Raw genomic sequence first — 20796 nt, 5'->3', positions numbered from 1 at the left:
TATAAATATTTTATTTAGTTAAAAAATAAAAAAATACGATTTTTTTTCATTTTTAAAATATTTTATTTATTAAATGAATTAATAAAAACTATTATTTTTAATATTTTATTATCCAATTAATAATGAAAGTATAAAAGGAATATAAAATGATCAATTATTGTAATTGTAATATTAGTAGTATTATATATTTTATTTTATACATGTTTCTTAAATACAAAAATCATAGAAAATAATTTCAATTTATTTATTGTGTAGTTTCTATTTCACCTAAATATATTTGTTTATCACTGGAACCAGAACAAACTGAAAGCAAAAAAAAAACATATTTGCAATTAGCCTACTATATACAATATAATATATATAACATATATACTATATATAATATAATATATCAATTATCAAAATCATAACTTTATATTACCAATTGGTTCTTTTGGATGGAAATCAATATCATTAACAGAACCATTATGACCAGGCAGTTTGTATAATATCCTACGACTTGTAGTATCCCAAATGTAATGAAATCTATCTGATGATCCAGCTGATACTTTACTACCATCTAATGACCATGCACATCTCAGAAGATTCTAAAATTATTTAAATAAATAGAATCATTATTTAAATAAATAGAAATAAATAAAATCTCAATAGTACATATAATTAAAATTAAAAATATACCTTTTCAAAGTTATGCTGATGTCCAGAAAGAATTTTTACACAACGTTCATAAGGAGCAAATGGTCTTACATCCCAAATTCTCAATGTATTATCCATAGCATTAGATAATATATAAGAACCATCTGGACTAAGACTTAATCCAGTTATTGTATCAGAATGTCCTTTTAGTTTATAAAGAATAGAATTTTTTCTTAAATCCCATACTTTTATATCATTATCTATTCCACCACTTATTACTTGTTCTGCTGTATCATTGAATGTTACAGCAGTGAGCTAAATGAAAAATTAAAATAAAAATAAAAAATATAACCAAAATCTAGATAAGAATTTAGAAATATATAAATATAATTTGAAAATATTGTTATGTATTGTTTACCTGATATGTGTTATTTAAAGTATAACATTGTCCTCTTTTTCTGGGATCCCAAACACGTATTGTGCTATCATCACTTCCTGAACAAAGTTGTGTAAGACCTCTCCTTGCTCCAGATACAGAATTCACAAAAGAAGTATGACCTTTAAGTTTTTTTATTCTAGTTCCAACAGCTATATCCCATAAACCCAATGTCATATCCGTACTAGCAGTATATAAATGATTGCCATCAGGACTAAAATGTAATTCCATAATTGCTCCACTATGTCCAGTCATTACAGAAATATTTTCACACTCTCCATATACATTCCAAATAACTGTAATATAATATTATTTTTATATTTACTACAGAATATATTATAAAATATATTTATAAAAATATATTTGAAACTTAAATTATTGATAACATACAAATTTGTCTGTCAAAGCCAGTTGAAGCAAGATATTGACCCTCTGGATGAAATTCAAGAGAAAATATATCTCCTTGGTGTCCTTCAAGAAGCATAATAGGTGCAAACAAAGAAGATGTTCTAGGTGGACCCTGCAAAGCAATATAATAAATTTTTATTAAAAAAATTTATTAGAATCCATAAATGTAAGGTTATTTTAACTTACATTTTGTACAACCGCTTTTTCTCTACTACTAAAAACCACCTCATTTTTAGTCCTTTTTGAAGCAGGAACTAATGCTAAAATATCATCTCCTTTACGCTTATCTAAAATTGGCATAATGAATAATTTTGAATTGTATTTACGATGCTTTATAAACACATTTATATATATATGTATCACAGATAGAAATGTAAACTTGCTAGATGGCAGTCCGATCATTATAATCGAATATTGTATTTCCTTTCTTAAATCTTCATCAATAACACAGATCACATAATCAATAATATCTTTTGTTATATAATTTCATTTAATATTATCTTACATATCCATACATATATAAATAATATAAATTTAAAAATAAAAATAATGTTGAATTTATAAATTAAAATTTATTAAATATGATATACATTTTTACTATAAATATTTTCATATATTTTTCTTAAACTTCTCTTAGTTAAAATTAAATTATCGAAATATAATATCGAAATATATGATGATCAATATATATATATATAAAAAAAATATATATATAATATAATATATATATTATTATTATATATGTATATATATATATATATATATATATAAAATTTCATAAATACATATTTACATATAGTCATTACTATTGCTGAGAAAATGTGGTTTTTTATATGAATAATAAAGTAATGCAATTTTTATTTAAATTGATTACAAAATACTTTTTTTGTAATTAATTAAATTATTGGCAGTCTTTTACTTCATATTCAATTAAAAACCACATATAATATGAATTTAAATTTTCTAGAAAAGACTAAAAAAATTCTATCATTATTATTAAAATGTTCACTTCAATAGCTGAATTATATCTCAATGATACTTTTACATAAAAGATCTTTGAAAATTCAAATTTATCAAAAATTGATGATTTTCAAATATGTGACGTAATATCTATACACATATATAGAATATTCGTCTTTGCCTTCCATGTATACAATATTTTTCATATGATTTGCATCTTTACTAACTACCCAATTGAATATTTTAATGGTTGAATTTACTACAATAACATAGATGTTGGATTTTCCATAAAATCCTTAAAGACTGATAACCATTGTGCACCTACTGCACCATCTACAGTACGATGATCGCAACTGGCAGTTACAGACATAAATTGAGAACTTGTATATCTAAAAAATAAATTAATAAGAAATAAAATAAAAGAGATTAAATAAAAAGAAATTAGAAAAAAAATTTTACCCTTTCTCATTTTTGGCAGGTATTAATCTTGTTTCAGTTGAACCTACAGCTAGAATGATCGATTGAGGAGGATTTATAATAGCAGAAAAGTTTTTAATGCCAAACATTCCTAGATTTGACACAGTAATAGTTCCTCCTTGGAATTCTTGTGGTTGTAATTTTCCTTCTCTTGCTTTCGTCGCTAATACTTTTACATCTTTACTTATTTGAACTATACCTTTTGTATCTGCTCCAAAAACTATTGGTGTAATTAGACCTGTATCTGTACTTACTGCTACACTTACATCAACACTATTATATCTAAAAAACAGAAAATATTAAATTGAGAGCATATATATAATTATAATTTCTGTTAGTAATAATAATTACTTATTACTTACTGTCTAATGACTTCTCCTAACCATGCACTATTACCTTCAGGTACTTTTTTGCAAGCCATTGCCATTCCCTTGATGATAATATCATTTACACTAAGTTTTACTTTCTCTTTTTCCAATATTTTATTAAATCGCTCTCGCATTTCAAGAGCAGCATCCATTTTTATATCTACTGTCAAATAATAATGTGGAATTGTTTGTTTACTTTCTAGTAAACGTTTTGCAATTATTGCGCGAATATTAGACACAGGAATATCAACTCCTTCTGCGAGTACTGCAGGTGAAACTGGTGTTACTGTAGGTGCTACTGTAGGTACTACTGCAGGTTGAACTGCAGTTAAAGCTGGTGCACCTTCTAAATCTTTAGATGTTATGCTTCCATATAATCCTGTGCCTTTTATACCCTTCAAAAAAAAATTTATTTATTTTAAGTTTTTAAATTAAATAAAATAATAAAATCTATGAGTTTATTATTATAATATATATATATAAAATTACCTCCAAACTGAGACCTTTCTCAGTTGCAAGTTTTTTAGCCCATGGACTAATAAATATTCTAGTTTCTGGCAGTGGGACAGAAGGTACTGTAGGTGATGGTACAATAGATGGGGGAGCAATTGGTGGAGTAGGAGTAGTTGGTATAGGAGCAGCAATTGATGGTGGAGCAGCAACAGGAGTAGGTGGTGTTGGTGTTGGTGTTGGTGTTGGTGAAACTGGTGATGGTGGTGGTGGAGCATCATCTTTAAAATCTTTGAAGGCAGCAATACTACCTTCATCTGCGACAATTATGCAAACTAATTTGCCAATAGGAATATTTTTTGTTCCTGCAGGTATTAGAATCTTTGCTAAATACCCTTCCTCTGGTGTTTCAAAGCCCATTGTTGCTTTATCCGTTTCAATTTCAGCAAGTAAATCACCTTCATTCAATTTATCACCTAAAGTTATAAAATTATAAGGTGTTTTTATTAAGAATTATTAATGGTTTTATATGATATAATAAATTATTCATATTACCTTCTTTTTTGAGCCAACTGACAAGGGTACCTGTTTCCATAGTAGGTGATAATGCAGGAAGTTGTACTTTTATATGGGTTGGATAATCTGCATAAAATCTTAATTGTTGCTTCCATGGAGTTATCGAAAGATGTAAAGTATTATGAACCTGAATTCTAAATACCAACCAAAAAGCAGTAATTTATTCTAAAAATGTTTGAAATTAAAGAATAGAATAAAATTTATTTTTCAATCTTATCTTTAATGTAAATAACAATCTATAATACATATTTTAAATGAAAAAAAAAACCAATTGAATCAAATGTAACAAAATTATTTTTAAAATTAAAAATTAAATTAAAATTTTTGTAAAAACTTCATATATATGATTTTAATTATGTTTGCCAATAACAGGTGGAAATATCATATTGGGAAACTTTCAATAAAATGATATAGGAAATATTAGTTAAGATAACCTTAATCATAATTAGCAATGTAAATCTTATTTAAAAAACTTAATGAAAAAACCTAAATTGATGAGCAAATATGATAATAACACAAAATGAAATACCTTTGTAGATATTTTCTGTGAAGACATCGTATGACTACAGATCTTACGATATTCGTTCGTACAGAACTTCGTAATATTGTACGTGCCAATTCATTACGTACACCCGTTGTCGTTCGTATCATATCTTGAATGATTGGAGAATCCTTTATTGTACCAGTGTTAGTAAAAAGTCGTAAGAAATTTGATATTAATTTGAACTTTTGCTTGAACACTCTGAACGAGGAACGTGTTCGAAGCGTGACAATGATGTATGGGTTATTGTAAAACACGACTAGAAAGTAGCGATACCAATACCAAATTAGAGGTCGTTTACAAGGTTACGTGATTTTAAATTTAAAGGTAGTTTTCAAAAGCGGGAAATCATTTATTTCGAATTATAAAATGGAAGAAAAGAAAAAAATAAAAAAATAAATTGAGGTACAAGATCGTTTTTTGTTGGTGACTAAATGAAAATTTATGTCAAGGTTTTCTGGCTTATAACCAACCATGTCATTGATGAAATAAAACAGATACTGTGATTCGTTAAGTCAAAATAGTCTGATTTATAGTTTAATTCAGCGCTAATATCAACGGCAAATAAAAGAACTTAATGTTTTATCAACATTTATTTCTTTTTATCAAATTTTTAAATTTAATATTTTTTTTCTTTATTTAAGAAAATATAAGAATATAAGGAATTTGGAAATTAAATTGTAAAAAATTGAAATGAAAAAACCAAATGAAATCAAATTAATGAACATAAATAATTCCAAAATTATAAATCAAAATGAACATAAAGGAAAATTCACATTTTGGAACGGAGATATTTATGATGGAGAATATAAAATAAATAATGATCGATTTCAATTAATTAAGCAAGGTAATGTTCGTAAAACATTGTTTATTATTCAAATGCTGTTAATCGAATTCTTTATTTAGGTAGAGGAACATATATTACTGATAACTTTGATGTTTATGATGGTGATTGGGATAATGATACATTTGCTAATGCTGATATTCATATTAAGTAATACAATTTATTTTATGATTTAAAAATAATTAAATTGATATAAAATTTGTTATTTAAGATATAATAATGATGCTCAATATCAAGGTAAAATTGATTCAAATGGAATAATGAATGGTCTAGGAACGTATATATTTCCCGATAAATCCTCCATTAAAGCCATATGGCATAATAACATACCATCTACAAATGTTATTTACAAAGAACCTCTTGGATTCGCGTGGATAGTCGAAGACTTATCAATAGATGTAAAAAAATTTGTTGATCTTTAAATCAAACATATCAATATTTAATAATAAAAAGTAAAAAATATTAATAATTCATATTTAAATTAAAAAAATTCATATGTTGCAGTCCATTACGTTTTTCGCTGGAAATCATTTTTGGACTGATATATCTGACCAAAGTGCCACTTACTCCAGTAATTCTTTCGATCAAAATGAATCAAATTGATCGAGAATGTGTTTATTCTTTCAATTTTCTTCCGATCTTGATGGAACTTGATAATAACTCGTGGCAGGTTTAAACAAAGGATTTTGATACAATTTAGTATGCTTTTTTTGCTCTATTTTGAATTTCTCATATTCCCTCTTGTCTTTTATAGAAATCCAAGATCTGTATTCATTAAATAATGAATGAATTTTCATTTTCAATAAATTATAATTGAATTAATTTTTATCATGTAATTCTTACTTCCAAATTAGTAGCAAAATGAATCCGAAACATAATGTTGCGATGGTAATTATGGATCCAATAACTGCTGCATTTATCGGAGTATGACATAGCTAATAGATTTAAACAAAAAAAATTATAATACAAAAAAATTATAATAATATTTACAAATATAAATACATACCTTATTTTCAATTTTCAAAATAACGTTATTTTTTTTAAATTCATATATGTAATTTATGAAACAAGTCGTTTCTTCCTTCACCGATTTCACGAAACAGTAATGTTCATTTCCTTAAATAAATATTAATTCATATTATGAATTTATATTACTTAACATATTATCTAACATAGCGATCTTTTATTTAATTCACCTTTATCGATAGATTTTACTCTTTCAATATTGTAAGTGATGTTATTCGTTCGACAAAATTCGTTTGCTTTATCTGGATTTTCAATTGTAGCATTGGCGCATCCATCATAAAGAACGCAGAGGCTACTGCTACCACTGCTTATCGATGACTCGCAGTATTTACCCCGATATTTAAATCCATTTGTAGCGGTGACATTGCATCTGAAAATTGCATTTAACAATTCTTTGGAACGAAAGAAATTTCTCAATGGAAAAAAGAAAAAAATCTTTTTACAAAGTATCGATTTTACATACGAACCGACATTCTCCACAGTCACAGTATCCGTTACCGGCGCAAACTTCTTGACTTCCTGGTGCGATACAGAGATCGTCAGTTGATGGACATTGACAAGCGTTTCCTTTCCAACCGTCTATACATTGGCAAATACCACATTGGCAAGTACCTTTATTCGAACATTCGATTCCATCTATCTATAAAGAGAAGACGATCAGAAACAATGATACAATATAATATGATTGAATATTTAACGAATCCTGATCACCTTATCGCATGGAGAACATTCACAAAATTTTCCTTTGTACCCTTCGTCGCAGAAGCATTTTCCACAAACGCATTCCCCCCTCTCATTGCATATCTTGGTCGTATTACGTTCAATGCACTGTTGTATATTATTTACCGGTGAAGTTTTGTCGCAATCGCATACTTCGCCTACAGATCCATCCAAATGTTAAAAGGTATTAAAAGAAACTTTCACTTTTGAAGAAAAAAAAAAGAAAACGAATCAAGATTTCTTACCGGACCAACCAAAGTCGCATTGGCATAAGCCGCATTCGTTCGTTCCGTGTTCGCAATAAGAATTTTCAATATTTTTACAATTGCAACCGCACAAAAGTTCAATGTCAATTATTATTTTTGATGCTTCAGAAGCCAATGCATCCTCGATTATAACTGTTTGTTTCTGATAAAAAGTTGTAATGTTCTCGTGTAATTAATATAAACGAATATCGAATTTTGCATTAGTTATTTATAATTTTTTTTTTTATGTACCCATAGATTCTCATCTTTTGGACATTGATCGAAAGATAGAACAACCTGGAAATCGTATACCTTCCCGTTCTCTATACCATCGCATTCGGCAATGTTCCATGTCGAAACATTTCCCTTGCCGCAATTTGAAAAATATTTCATTTTCAATGGGCTAGATGAATTGTCTTTTAAAATCACTTTGGATGTAATTTGATGATACGAACTCTCAATGATATCCAGAATGTTTGAGCTGTCGCTTGTCAAGATCGCGACCCTTGCTTTTTCCTTCAACAATTTGACGGTCTCCTTGTATTCATCAAGCAAATTTTCCGTCACAGCGAATATCAAATTGATCTTGTGCTCTTGTAACAATCTTGATAACTCTGCCAACGAGGCATAATCGAATTCTGGGGCTAAAAAGTACTGTTGATGTTCGTCGAGATGACACTCGAAATCCTGGCGTTTTACAGCACCGCCTAACTGATTAGCGATATTATATATATATATATATATATATGCATTTGCATTTGAGATATCATCATGATATATTTTTTCTTTTTTATTCATTATCAGTTTGTATTTTATATATTTACCTTTCCATCACCAGCGAAATGTAAATGTCCATCGGTGGCAACGAGAATAATTTTTCGTGCCTGATGTTCCCAACCAATTTGTTCGGTGCAAACGATCGTTTGTACGATTCCATCCAATGCTCCTTCCAAATTGTCCGCGTTCCCCGTCACCAAGCTGTTATTTACCTGAAATTTATCACATTATTTAATCCATTCCGATCCTAATTTCGCTTCCCAACCAAGAAATGATATGTTTGATACTTTGGTGATGAATCGTTGAATGTCATCGGTTAGCCTTAAATGATGCCAAAATGAATAAATAGGGGAGCAAACAGCGTGCACACTTATGCAAGGATTTTCCTTGTATCCTGGCAAAATGTACGGCATCACGGGTTTATCGGCGTAGCTGCCAAAACCTAAACGATATTTATCGGTAAATTTGCCAAATCTTCGACTCATATCCCATCCCAAACTGACCAGAGTCTCTTTGTCATCCTTCATCGTCCACGTTAAATCCATCAGGTAATACAAGTCTAGTGGATAATTTCTAAATCATTTTTGAATCGTTAGATAATAGACTACTCGATATTTTATTCGTACGTTATGACATTTTCTAACAACAACATCTTCGTACGAATATTATTCTAAATTTAATGAATTGTATAAAATAATTAATTGTATTCTCTTGTTTTTGTTCATTTGATTCGTGACTTCGAATTGAATTATTTCGAAATTTAATAAGTCGGTTAAAGAAACATACTTGGCCAGTCGATAATGAATTGGGATCGTCATCTTGGAATATGGCGGAATTCTAACTTTTACTCGTTGGGGGCGTAACTGTATCGGTGTACGGTCTGCTTCCATGTCCTGAAAATCCGAGTCCTCAAGTAAAGTCATCGATTCAAGCGGAGTTGTATGGATCCTCTCTGGCGAACAACCGAACTCCTTCAATTTCTCTGGCACATTGCATCGTGGTCTTCCAATCGTTGAATTCGAGTAGAACTGCAAGCGTGTTTAAAAGAGAAGAAAAGCTTCGAAAGAAAGCTTCAATAATTTCATCGATCAATGTATAACGAATAACGAATATCGTTGTAAATTAAAAATTTACCCAATCACTGCACCAAGCGCAAGAGGAACTGGCCTGCAGACAATTCTCGCACGTGTTCTGAGATATGCACAATCTTAGTATCTTCGTTTCTACATTCTCAATCTCTCTCCATTCGTGACAAAGGAAAATCAGAAACAACAATGATTTCAACAGATTTCTCATTTTCACGATAAAAAATATAAATTGACACGGAAAAAACACATCGATGGAAGTTTATTCACGTTTCTTTTTCTTGAGAAAAATCTCAAAGATCCTTGCTTATCGGAATATAATTCGTTCTTTTAATTCTTCCAACAAATGATGAATACGAAAGTGATATGACTTAATCGAAGCGATTAGAATCTCAATGTGACTTATCTGCACTATGATAACGATACACACCGGATAGCGGATAGAAAAAGAAAGGTAAAACGGTTACGTCGATCTGATATCGTTTCGCAATAAAAGTTTGATTTTATCTTCGTGAATCCGATTAGATTGTCAACATTAAACATATAATAAGTACGAAATCGTACAATCTATAATATAATATTTAACGATCTATTCTTCCATTGATCTTGTTAATTTCTTTTTTTTTTTTTTTACAATCTAATAAATTTCAATTTATTGTATAGCACTTTTAATAAATTATTGCGGAAAATCTTTGTTGATGCGTTTCAACTGGATGCATAACTGGATAAAACTGACATCGAGATCATTATTATTTCATCGTGGATATACGATTCTAATTGTAAGTTGTAATATTGTCTACTGTGTTATGTACATGTGTTTGATAAACAATATTGATAATGTTATATAGGATTATCAAACACATGACACTATTTCAAAATGATAATGTTCAGGAAAATATTTAGTTAGAAATTGTGTAATCACGATTCATCTTGTTCAATTAAATAGTTACGAAGAAAATAATTATACATGAATGTACACACATTTCTTATTCTATATATATATATTCTATATATATATCTAAGAGGAAAATTATAATTGGAAACTATATTTATAAATTATCATGTCAATAGTTTATGTGATTTCTTTTTTTTTTTTTATCACTTATTTTTCAACATTATCGCATTAAAATCGAAGTAAAGGAAACATTTAGTTTTTTGTTTGAAGTTCATAGCAATTTCGAAATTTAATTGTTCATTCTATTATTCTTTATGGACATTTAATATATTCATACCAAGTAGTGGAAAATAAAATTAATAAATTTTAATTAATTTTAAAAAATTGAAAAGATAAAATCTATAATAAACTATATATATATTATTTAGAAAATATTTTTTGGCATTTAGATGAGTGATTGCAATATGATATTTTAATATATATATATATTCATCTTATTTAATATATATCTGAATCATATTTAATTCTATTACTGTATTTCCGTAGCACATTAAATAAATAAAAAAATAGTATAGAATTCCTTCCATAAATTATTCATATAATTATGAAATTTATTTTTTAAATAAATTTACTTGATTTTTCTAATTTATTCTTTTTTATTAAGATATTTATTCATATTTTAAAAAGAAATTTTCGTATATAATGATAAAGTTTAATTACAAAAAAATTACTAAATATAAATGTATAATATTATTATGTAATATGATGAATTTATAGAGATAATTTTAAATTTTATCTTTTACACCTCTCCTGTATTTAATTAATTAATTAAATATTTTGAATTATTGGCATATTCAAAATTACCAACACGAATTATTACATAAAAATATTATAAAATTTCAAAAATTTTTTTACTTTGAAGTTTGATATTCATGAATAATGTTGAGTAATATAAAATTATCATATTAAACACATGGCACTATTTCAAAATGATAATGTATATGATAAGTTGTAATTGATTGTAATTGAACAAATTACATTTTACGACAATATGTAATTTAAATTCATCAAATTTGTGATAATTCATAAAATTTGTTAAACTCATTTGATAAATTGAAAAATGTATTTGTTCGTTTTTTTGCAATCGAATTACCACTTACAAATAAAATAATCTCAATTATTCCTATGTTAATACAATTATATATATATTGTTTATTTTTTTCTAAAAATAAATAAAAATTACAAGTACATTATTTATATTAAATATTAAAACTATATAAACTTCATACATTGTGCTATAAAATAACATTGTACAAAACGTTAAAGTAAAAATGGTAATCAACAATATTAAAATACATGAATTTTCATTGACATTTTGCAAGATTCCGCCTACAATCTTTTTTACAAACTAATCAAATTTGGTCTTGATCAATGATTAATTAGCAAAGTATTTTACTTTTCTTCAGAAGACACGATACAGTACTGATAAATAAATAATAAATAATAAGATTTAGATTATAAACTCATATTTTACCTTAACTCCTATTACTATTTTTTCACATTCCAATATTAATTCTAAAAATTACACAATCAACAATCCACACTTTGTTTGTTAAAATTTATCTTGTATAACAAACTCTACTAGTTAAAACTCGTATTAAACGAGTTTCGCAATTATAATAATTTAATGTTTTGATATGACATATGTCAAATTCTCTTCATAACTCTCACAGGTTATTTATTCAAGTTTTTGGGAAAAAGCAATCGAAAATAGTTGGTTATGTTGCGTCGATCAAACGATTAAGGTTTCTTTTTTTTCGAACTAGAAATACGTCTGGTTAATTGTTGATGAACAGCCGAGGTGTCTGAATCTTTGGTTACCATTCCTGGAGTAATTTTTTCTTTCTTATTTTTTTCAGCAGTAATGTCCGATGGAATCGGTGTTTTACTCAGTAAATTTTGTATGAACATAACTACGGAAGGCCATGGCAAAAACCTGGAATGAAAGAAAAAAAATGTGGATTACATTATTACATTACAATTGCAATTTTTTAAGTATGAGAAATATTTTATAAGAAATTTTCATCTTTTGTCATAGTCATTAGAAATAATAAACTTTTTGCCGATGCAATTTTGTTCACCATTTTGCAGCAACGAGAAAGCGTATGTAACCAGGAATTACAACGAGTTTTTCATTGCACCTCAAAGCAGTTATCACTCGATCAGCCACTTTATTCGGCAAAACGCTCGGTAAAAATCTGAAGAATGCGAGGATAGATCACCAATTTTACATTTCCATTTATGTACATATAATAAGGATCAGGTTATACTTGGGAGAAACTTCGCTAAACATGCCAGTGCTTTGAATGAAAAACGGGCATATCACGGTCATGTTGATATCGTATCCATCGGCCTAAAAACGGAAAATAATTTTTTTTTTATGAAACATATATTTATTCAATAAGCAAACGTTATCGAAACGAAAAGTAAAAAAACTTACAATTAACTCCATATGAAGAGCTTCTTCGAATCCAATTATCGCTGATTTTGAGGTGCAATAATCCACGAAATGTGGTACTCCTACAAATCCAGCCAAACTTGCGATACTTACAATATGACCTTTGTTGTCTTCCAGCATTGGAGGTAAGAACGCTTTCGTCGTCTTGAGAAAGAGAAATTAATTAAATAATCTCGAAATATTATATAAAAAAAAATATATCATTTTCAGCAATTTATACATCATACAATAATATAATATATCTTAATATATTTTTAATCTCTTAAAAGAATCAATGAGAATCAATAAAAAGGGAATCAAGTATTAAATTATTCTAGCTATTTTTATATAGTATAATACTATAATTTCCTAAATTTACATGTGTAATTAACGTAAGTAAATATAATTGTAGCACAGGTCACAATTTGTACTCGTGTCTTTCCAAGAATTTTAATTGTCCCATTTTTGATCAATGTCTCCTTATTCACAAGAAATAACCTTATTTATGTAGAAATAAGATTATTAGAAAGAAGAAAATGTTTACTTCGACTCAGAAGAATATCTGAATAAAGAGTATATAAATAATAATTATTTTTTCATGTATTCGAGTATTGCACCAATAAGATTTCGTATTACAGAAGAATTTAATATTATCCGTATACGCAAGAATACGTGTCGCAATTGCACACACAAATGGCTGTATCTACCTGACCAATGTCCCCAATATTACAACAATATTCTTTCTACTTGAGGGAATACCAATGCAAGAATGCCTCTCACTTGGAACTTACACTGCAGAATTGTTTTTGAGTTTGAATCTAATCTAAAATTAGTTAAGAGAAGCTATTTCAGTTATTCTATTTGGAAAATTCGATACGCGAATAGAAATACTGAAATTTCTTCATGTACTGTTTAATCGTTTATCAAGAAAAGTATAATTGATTCTCGTTTTCATTTCGTTATAGATAAATTGCTGAAGAACGACAGCTATTAAAAGTATGGGTTCGAGATAAAGATATACCCAGAAGTGACTCATCACGTTCACGTCCATCGTTCGTTTAAGAAGTTTGTCCGTCGCATCTAAAAATTTGAATCCGTGTCCCACACCGGCGTTATTTATTAAAATAGTTACCTGCAACATTCAGAAAAATAGGATACTTCACTTGCTTGCTTACCATATTGATAATTAAATTAAATTAAAAGTGATTTAGAATGTCGAAAAAAAAAAAAAAAGAAAAACAAAAAGAGAATAAATTATAGAATAAATATACTGATTCTAGAATTGATTTATGTACTGTCAAAGCGATCGAATATTCAAAAATATTTTATTTTTTGTTAACTCTTCATCCAATTTCATTTATATTCACATATAATAAATTTTAATTAATGCAAAATCTTAAACAATCGACAAGAGATGTTGAAAGCTGCTGGTATGCGCATTTGATAATTACTGGCGAATTTAATGTGGCATTTGTTGTGACGAAATACATGAATTCTAGAAAAGCATCTTCGAAATAATCTTTCAATTTGAATCACTTCACGTTCTTCGATTATTTCATCAATAATGCAATCCTCACCTTTCCAATTTCCTTCTTAACTAGTTCCGCTTTCTCGTAAATATCTTCCTTGTCGCACAAATCGCAAACGTAACTGTAACAAGTGCCACCTGCAGCCTTCACCAATTTAACAGTCTCTTCCATACCTGAAATAAAAAAAAACTCAATAACCAGCCATATAGCCAGCGATAAATTTCAAGGATTTTATATTCTCATATAGTAGAATGTAATAATTATCAAAATAAAAATAACCTCGTTTGAATCATTTATTACTATTTCTGTAAATGCTTTTCTTCTTCACGGGTGATTAAAATTTACGTCGTTTCAGTTAAAAGATGCTTACGTTAAAAATTATTCAATGCCATGTGAGAACATAGTTTTGAAATTCTGCGATCTTGATGTCTCAAATTATGATAGAATAACATAAAATTTAAATCTTTGTATTAATATTATAAAAAATCAATTCAATGTTAATCTTTTTCCTGAATTTGTTACGCAACGCAACATTTTATATAAATAAATCGAAACTTTGCATGTCCACATACTGCGAAGTTATGGAAATAAAAATGATGTACGATTGCTATTATCGCAAATACAAGAAATATGTGTTGTTATTATATATCAAGAAACGACTAATAGATCGGTTAAGGAAAATATATTTGTTATCTGTTAATGTTTTGTGTGAATCTTTTTTTACGTGATTCTAAAAATAATCCAACGTTAAATTAATTATAATAATTCATGACATATACATTTATATTACCGCATTATTAATTGCAATAAAACTTATCTCTTCGTGGAATTAATTTTAATGAATTTTGTGAGCAACTGAAGCAAGATATCCGTATAATCAATATAATTTTTGTACGCGTTTTAATGATTTTAAAATTTTGTTACAATAAGCCAATCGTTTACTTTTACTATTCGAAAAAAGAGATTTTTTAGAAAGTTGTACAGCATGGAATGAATATCATCAATTGCTGTTTCACTTTTTGTTAAGCGTGTTTACGTGGAATATGAAATGTAATTATATTAACTAATAGTTAGGATTATTTCATATTCTCGATTAATAATCCCATCGTGATGTCATATTAAATGAAATCTAATTATCAAAGCTAGTTGTCAAAATTACCATATTGCCATTTATTCAATCTAAACACTTAATAAAACTACATTGATTCGAATGTATCCTATTTAAATCCATCTATATTTCTTATGTTAAAATCGTGAACAGTTGAACGAGTATAATAAAATAAGTATAATATAACATAATAAATACTACAAGTTTATAACGAACCTTAACACTTTGCGTGAAATTCTATTTTAATCTAATGGAAAACCAGTTCATAAATCGCTCGATCTTTACAGGAATGCCCTTGAAAGTTGTATCATATTAAACTTTTTTAAACTCTTGACACTTTCTTAACGAATCACGTCTAAAGTAGTAATATTCATGTTTTTCATGTTCTCTATCTTTTATCGGTGCGGTTATGAAAGCAGTTTTGAGGTTATTAAGCACACGTATGACGTTTAAAAGATTTCAAGACGTAAAGAAACTGTTAATAACAATTCCATTTATATCACGACAATGAAGTGACTATTTGGATTTAGAGAATTTATTGTTCATCCATTATATATCCATCATTGAAATGAATATGATATATAAGATTCAATAAGGAAGAGGATAGCACTATCTCTTGTAATGCGGTACTTCACTTTCAGTGACACGTGTTCCGTGTGCAAATAACTACGCATATGATTACTTTTAAATCGGTTCGATATGCTGTCCACGAGAACGAGTTTTTGATTGACAATATTTAAAATTCATTATACGAGCTTCCTCTGCTCATGAACCTCGGGGGGAAGTGTCTTTTTTTTTTTTTTTTTTTTTTCATAAAAATTATAAATCTTCCACTATCTTTATAGAATTTTTTTCTTTCTTTTTTCATCACCCATTTCATCACGATTGGATATTTCATATCACATCCAAAGAATCGAAACAGCGATTCTTCCATTTTCTGTTGATTCGCAATATCTCGCATCGAAATCGTCTATTTTTCTGAAAAAAGATATGATACAAGTATCTATAATTATTTTATGACCAATAACATATTAGTTTTTATGTTTAGTCAATGTTTTTTCACATGTTTTATTGCATGTTCTTGCTTTTATGTCGTTGATTTATAAAGTTCTTATTTACGAACCAACTCGAAAGATAGAAAATCGATAAACGAAATCAATCGAATTTATTTATTTATTTATTTTTGTTTTTTTTTTTTTGCTTTCTTCCATAAGAAAGATTATTTAAGATTTGGCACAAGATCGATATTATCATTCCATATAAATATACTTGGATCTATCTGTTCGTGCAATATGCTTTAATCTTCAATTTGACGTTCAAACATGAAAACATTTACAATTACTGTTACATACATAAGCATCATTATACATTATTATGTAATATTGTGCCAATATTATGGAATATTTATTTCTTTCCGCTCATTAGATGGAAGAAATATATATACACATATATAAATCAATAATGTATCATATATAATGATAGATAATTGTATAATAAACGTTATATAATACGAAGCATAGAAAAAAAATTTGCACGAAAAATACAAATCTACTCGACAAAATTAAAATTTCCATACGAATTAAAATTATTATCTTGATTTATGCTCGCGAACGATCGAAAATAGAAAAGAGTACGATATTTGTGCAATATTTAATTTTTCGCGATTTTTGAACGCAAAATTTAAAATTGTTTGAAAGATAGAATGAAATTATTATTGTATCGTGATGTATAAACTAAAGATATTACAAATTATTTTTAGAATGAATATCATCAATTTTAATCTCGTTAAATTGATTTCAAGTTCCTATCTGATATTTATTAATTATTATATAAATATTATATAAATGTTAATAATAATAATAATAGGAAGCTAGTTTCGTAATTAATTGACCAACTTGCAAATAATATAATGCCTAATGATTCTAACAGAGAATACAAATACAAAGAGAATTATCAGAAAAAAATTTTTAAATAAATTTTTCGTAATCAGGTTCAGAATAATTACGAGTACAGAATAAAGTGGATGATTCTTTATATTCTGATCGGAACGAAAGGCACGATATCTATTTATTTTCGAAATGTTCGATTCGAATTTGCATCAACAGGCTGGTCACGATTTAAACGACCTTGAAATTTGAATGTTCATCAAGAAACGTGGAATTCGATTAATTATAATTATTTGTGACATTGATGAGACGTTTTTCTTCTTCTAATGTCTTTCTCAATCAAGATACAAGCGCTTTGTGAATAATCTGATCGAATATTTTGAATAAAGTTTCGCTTAATTTTCCACCAATTCGATGTCAAATGTGTGTTCTCTGTTGAATTATGAAAAATAAAATTTTGTTCTAGTATATCGTTCTAAATAGCTTGGATATTCAAGCCTGAAAATTGAATCACATATATTTTTTATCATTTACACAAGATAATTATGAATATATTTAACCTGAATAGTAAATAATTTTAATAAACATAAAACGCCAATCTGGGCATTAAAAGATAAAGTTGTGATTATTGACTTGAAACTTCTGCAAAAAATATGTTATTGCAGAAACGCAATAGCATTGCAAAATCAAGAAGAAATTAATAAATGTGTTAAATTACAATCAATATATTATTTGTAAACGGTATCTTATAAGTATTAGTGAATTCAGAGAGTTTTATGATGCTAATATCATCATCCATCGATAAAGAGATTTTGATTGCCTACTTTTAAAAGTATTATCTTGTTACAATTCAATTTGAACTTCCAATAAAACTTATAAACGTTTGCGACCTCTCTGTAAAATTTAATAATTGCATAACGTTTTGATTCTAGAGAAATTATTAATTAAAAAAAAGTTTCAACCAAACTTTTAAATCAAACTTGAGATAGAAGAGATGCTTACCAGTCTTATTAATGTCCCAGACGACAACGATGGCACCGAGATTGGCCAACATGAGGGTCATTAGTCTTCCTATACCACTAGCACCACCAGTCACCAGAACGATTTCCCCGGTGATGCTTTTCATTTTATATTTCAACGGAATCAAGAATTTGAACATATTCTGGATGCCAAATATTACAGTCCAGAAGAGGAAAATGATGAAAGCCCCGGCAGCGATGAAGAATGACACTATTCGTTTTGGGACAGAAGGTACTGTTGGAGCAATTGATCTTGGTACAACTGAAACTCTTTGGATTCGGGTTAGGGAATCTTTAAAATCTTTGAAAGCAACGATACTATCTTCATCTGACACGATTATACAAATTAATTTGCCAGCACAAACATTTTTTGTTCCTGCAGGTACTATTATCTTTGCTAAATATCCTTCATCCGGTGTTTCAAAGCTTATTATTGCCTCATCGGTTTCAATTTTAGCAAGTAAGTCACCTTTATCTAATTTATCGCCTGAAGAAATTTGCAAAATTGTTGAGAATTATTGATGGAATTTGTAGGGGGGACACGGAATAAATTATCCGTATTACCTTCCTTTTTGAGCCAACTGACAATGGTACCTGTTTCCGTGGTAGGTGATAACGCAGGAAATTGTACTTTTACATGGGTTGGATAATCTGCATAAAATCTTTGCTGTTGCTTCCATGGAATTATCGAAATATATAAGGTATTTTGTATCTGAATTCTAAGTATACGATCAAAAATTATAATTATGATAAAATCTTTAAAATCAAAGAACAGAATTCAATCTTATCCTTAATGTAAATACCAATCTATGATACATATTTTGAATGAAAGAAAGGAATTGATCATAGATGTAATAGAATTAAAAATTAAACAATAAAACTTCTATATAATGATATAAGCAGTATTCAAGATAATGTAAATCTTATTTAGAAAACTTAATTTCACGAGTAAATTTCATGATAATAAAAAATGAAATACCTTTGTAAATATTTTCTGTGAAGCCATTGCACGACTACCGATTTTATAGTGTTCATGTTTATTGAAGTTCGTTTATTATATATTCATTAAACAAATATATTCATTGTTATTCGTATCATGTTTCTATTATTAGAGAATCTTTTATTGTCGGTTTTAATAGAAAATCATTTGATTTGATTAGCTCGAGTTTTTGTTTAGATATTTCCAATACCTTCCAAGAGTGTCAATGACGTATGGATTGTTGTAAAATATCTCTAAAAAACAATATTAAATTAAAGATCGTTTACAAGGTCACATTCAAATTTAAAGATTAAACTTCTTCAAAAGTAGGAATTTTTATTGCAGAAATCATTTATTGCGAATTACGAAATGAGGAGAAAGAAGAAGAAAATGAAAATAAATAGAAATCGTTTTTTGTTTTCAACGAGTGAAAATTTATATCAAGGTTTTCTATCTTATAACAAATTATATTATTGATGAGATAAAAGGGATACTGTGATTCGTTAAATCGTTCCTCACGAAACAATAATATATTTTCTAAAATAAATATTCACATCATTTATATTGTTTGATGTAATAAGAATTTTTCGATTCACCGTTATTGTTGCACTCTCTCAATGTTGTAAATGTTAGTCATTCGATAAAATTCGTTTACCTTGTCCGAATTTTCAATAGTGGCATTGATGCATGGATCGATAGTGGTCGCTGCTATCGCTGGTTATCGATGACTCACAACAATCTCGATCTCGATATGATACGTTTGAATCGATTTTGCTATAGTAACAGTGACATTACTTAACTATGAAAGAATTTTATGAAACTTTTCAAATACCGAAATCTTTTTACGAATATCAGATACAAACCGACATATATTATCTATAATAGTTATAATATCCAGCCCATAACAAATAATCAGTGCAAATTTCTTGATTTCTTAGTGCGATACAATCGATCGATAGACAAACTAGTTTTCTTTCCAACCGTCTATGCATTGGAAAATACCACACTGACAAGTTACCTTTATTCGATTAATCTATCTACCTATAAAGAGAAAATTAAAAACAATGATACGATATAAAATTTGAGTGTTTAACGAATCATCTTATCGCATATAGAACATTCATAAAAATTTTCCTTTATATCCTTCGTCGTAGAAGTATTTTTATATATATATGAAAATAATTTTATTTCTTTTTCGTTCAATCTGAAAAGAGAATTGGAAATTTTATCATTATAAATTTTATCACAGCTTACGTGACTTCATCGTTTCTTTTTCTTTCTTTTTTTTTTTTGTTCAATTTTTATTTATTAATCATTATTCAATGCATTACACC

The 20796-nt window shown here is 27.9% G+C and overlaps 5 protein-coding genes and 3 long non-coding RNA genes across 13 annotated transcripts; 4 read left to right on the top strand and 4 right to left on the bottom strand.

Annotated features, from left to right (window-relative positions):
• Positions 1-160: 160 nt before the first annotated feature.
• LOC100873039 (U5 small nuclear ribonucleoprotein 40 kDa protein) lies at positions 161-1942 on the bottom strand. Its single transcript, XM_003691738.4, has 6 exons — positions 1667-1942; positions 1463-1592; positions 1055-1368; positions 679-951; positions 422-587; positions 161-303 (listed from the first exon to the last, which is right to left on the bottom strand). The coding sequence occupies exons 1-6, from the start codon at positions 1880-1882 to the stop codon at positions 245-247; spliced, it is 1158 nt and encodes a 385-aa protein (XP_003691786.3). The 5' UTR covers positions 1883-1942; the 3' UTR covers positions 161-244.
• A 346-nt stretch (positions 1943-2288) lies between these two features.
• Positions 2289-4977, bottom strand: muc (dihydrolipoamide S-acetyltransferase muc). The gene is made up of 6 exons (XM_086915587.1): positions 4841-4977; positions 4291-4445; positions 3775-4211; positions 3280-3680; positions 2900-3199; positions 2289-2829 (listed from the first exon to the last, which is right to left on the bottom strand). Exons 1-6 carry the CDS (start codon positions 4960-4962, stop codon positions 2700-2702), a joined length of 1545 nt encoding a protein of 514 aa, XP_086771713.1. The 5' UTR covers positions 4963-4977; the 3' UTR covers positions 2289-2699.
• Positions 4892-6518, top strand: LOC116413996 (uncharacterized). Of its 2 annotated transcripts, none has more exons than XM_086915608.1 (5): positions 4892-5257; positions 5497-5699; positions 5759-5846; positions 5908-6094; positions 6201-6518. In XM_086915608.1, exons 2-5 carry the CDS (start codon positions 5546-5548, stop codon positions 6297-6299), a joined length of 528 nt encoding a protein of 175 aa, XP_086771734.1. In that variant the 5' UTR covers positions 4892-5257; positions 5497-5545; the 3' UTR covers positions 6300-6518. The 2 variants fall into 2 exon arrangements, with proteins under 2 accessions (XP_086771734.1, XP_031771088.1); XM_031915228.2 differs by having other exon boundaries at positions 4899-5179.
• On the bottom strand, positions 5837-9873 carry LOC100868160 (Integrin betanu subunit). Its single transcript, XM_012483865.3, has 12 exons — positions 9599-9873; positions 9251-9492; positions 8752-9037; positions 8512-8676; positions 7940-8398; positions 7688-7850; positions 7434-7600; positions 7190-7362; positions 6893-7092; positions 6703-6812; positions 6540-6631; positions 5837-6461 (listed from the first exon to the last, which is right to left on the bottom strand). The coding sequence occupies exons 1-12, from the start codon at positions 9758-9760 to the stop codon at positions 6320-6322; spliced, it is 2361 nt and encodes a 786-aa protein (XP_012339319.2). The 5' UTR covers positions 9761-9873; the 3' UTR covers positions 5837-6319.
• LOC147656345 (uncharacterized) lies at positions 9327-11692 on the top strand. The gene is made up of 2 exons (XR_015294549.1): positions 9327-10003; positions 10213-11692. It is a non-coding gene; the product is annotated as an uncharacterized LOC147656345 (long non-coding RNA).
• On the bottom strand, positions 11633-20460 carry LOC147656342 (short-chain dehydrogenase/reductase family 16C member 6). 5 transcript variants are annotated; one of them, XM_086915589.1, is made up of 11 exons: positions 20326-20460; positions 20118-20236; positions 19463-19716; positions 19048-19202; positions 18467-18970; positions 14519-14643; positions 13963-14073; positions 12945-13106; positions 12775-12857; positions 12586-12702; positions 11633-12440 (listed from the first exon to the last, which is right to left on the bottom strand). In XM_086915589.1, exons 3-11 carry the CDS (start codon positions 19516-19518, stop codon positions 12245-12247), a joined length of 1509 nt encoding a protein of 502 aa, XP_086771715.1. In that variant the 5' UTR covers positions 19519-19716; positions 20118-20236; positions 20326-20460; the 3' UTR covers positions 11633-12244. The 5 variants fall into 5 exon arrangements, with proteins under 5 accessions (XP_086771715.1, XP_086771719.1, XP_086771716.1 ...); XM_086915593.1 differs by lacking the exons at positions 20118-20236; positions 20326-20460 and having other exon boundaries at positions 12561-12702; positions 19463-19585; positions 19674-19884; XM_086915590.1 differs by lacking the exons at positions 20118-20236; positions 20326-20460 and having other exon boundaries at positions 19463-19585; positions 19674-19884.
• On the top strand, positions 12364-14459 carry LOC147656344 (uncharacterized). The gene is made up of 5 exons (XR_015294547.1): positions 12364-12499; positions 12596-13087; positions 13173-13333; positions 13580-13751; positions 13907-14459. It is a non-coding gene; the product is annotated as an uncharacterized LOC147656344 (long non-coding RNA).
• Positions 18852-19252, top strand: LOC147656343 (uncharacterized). Its single transcript, XR_015294550.1, has 2 exons — positions 18852-18943; positions 19018-19252. It is a non-coding gene; the product is annotated as an uncharacterized LOC147656343 (long non-coding RNA).
• Positions 20461-20796: the final 336 nt, after the last annotated feature.

This window comes from Apis florea, unplaced genomic scaffold (genome assembly GCF_048593485.1).
Source record: "Apis florea isolate Af1SG1 unplaced genomic scaffold, ASM4859348v1 contig_3793_pilon, whole genome shotgun sequence".
NCBI lineage: Eukaryota > Metazoa > Arthropoda > Insecta > Hymenoptera > Apidae > Apis > Apis florea.
This window is presented reverse-complemented; position numbering and strand designations above follow the sequence as displayed.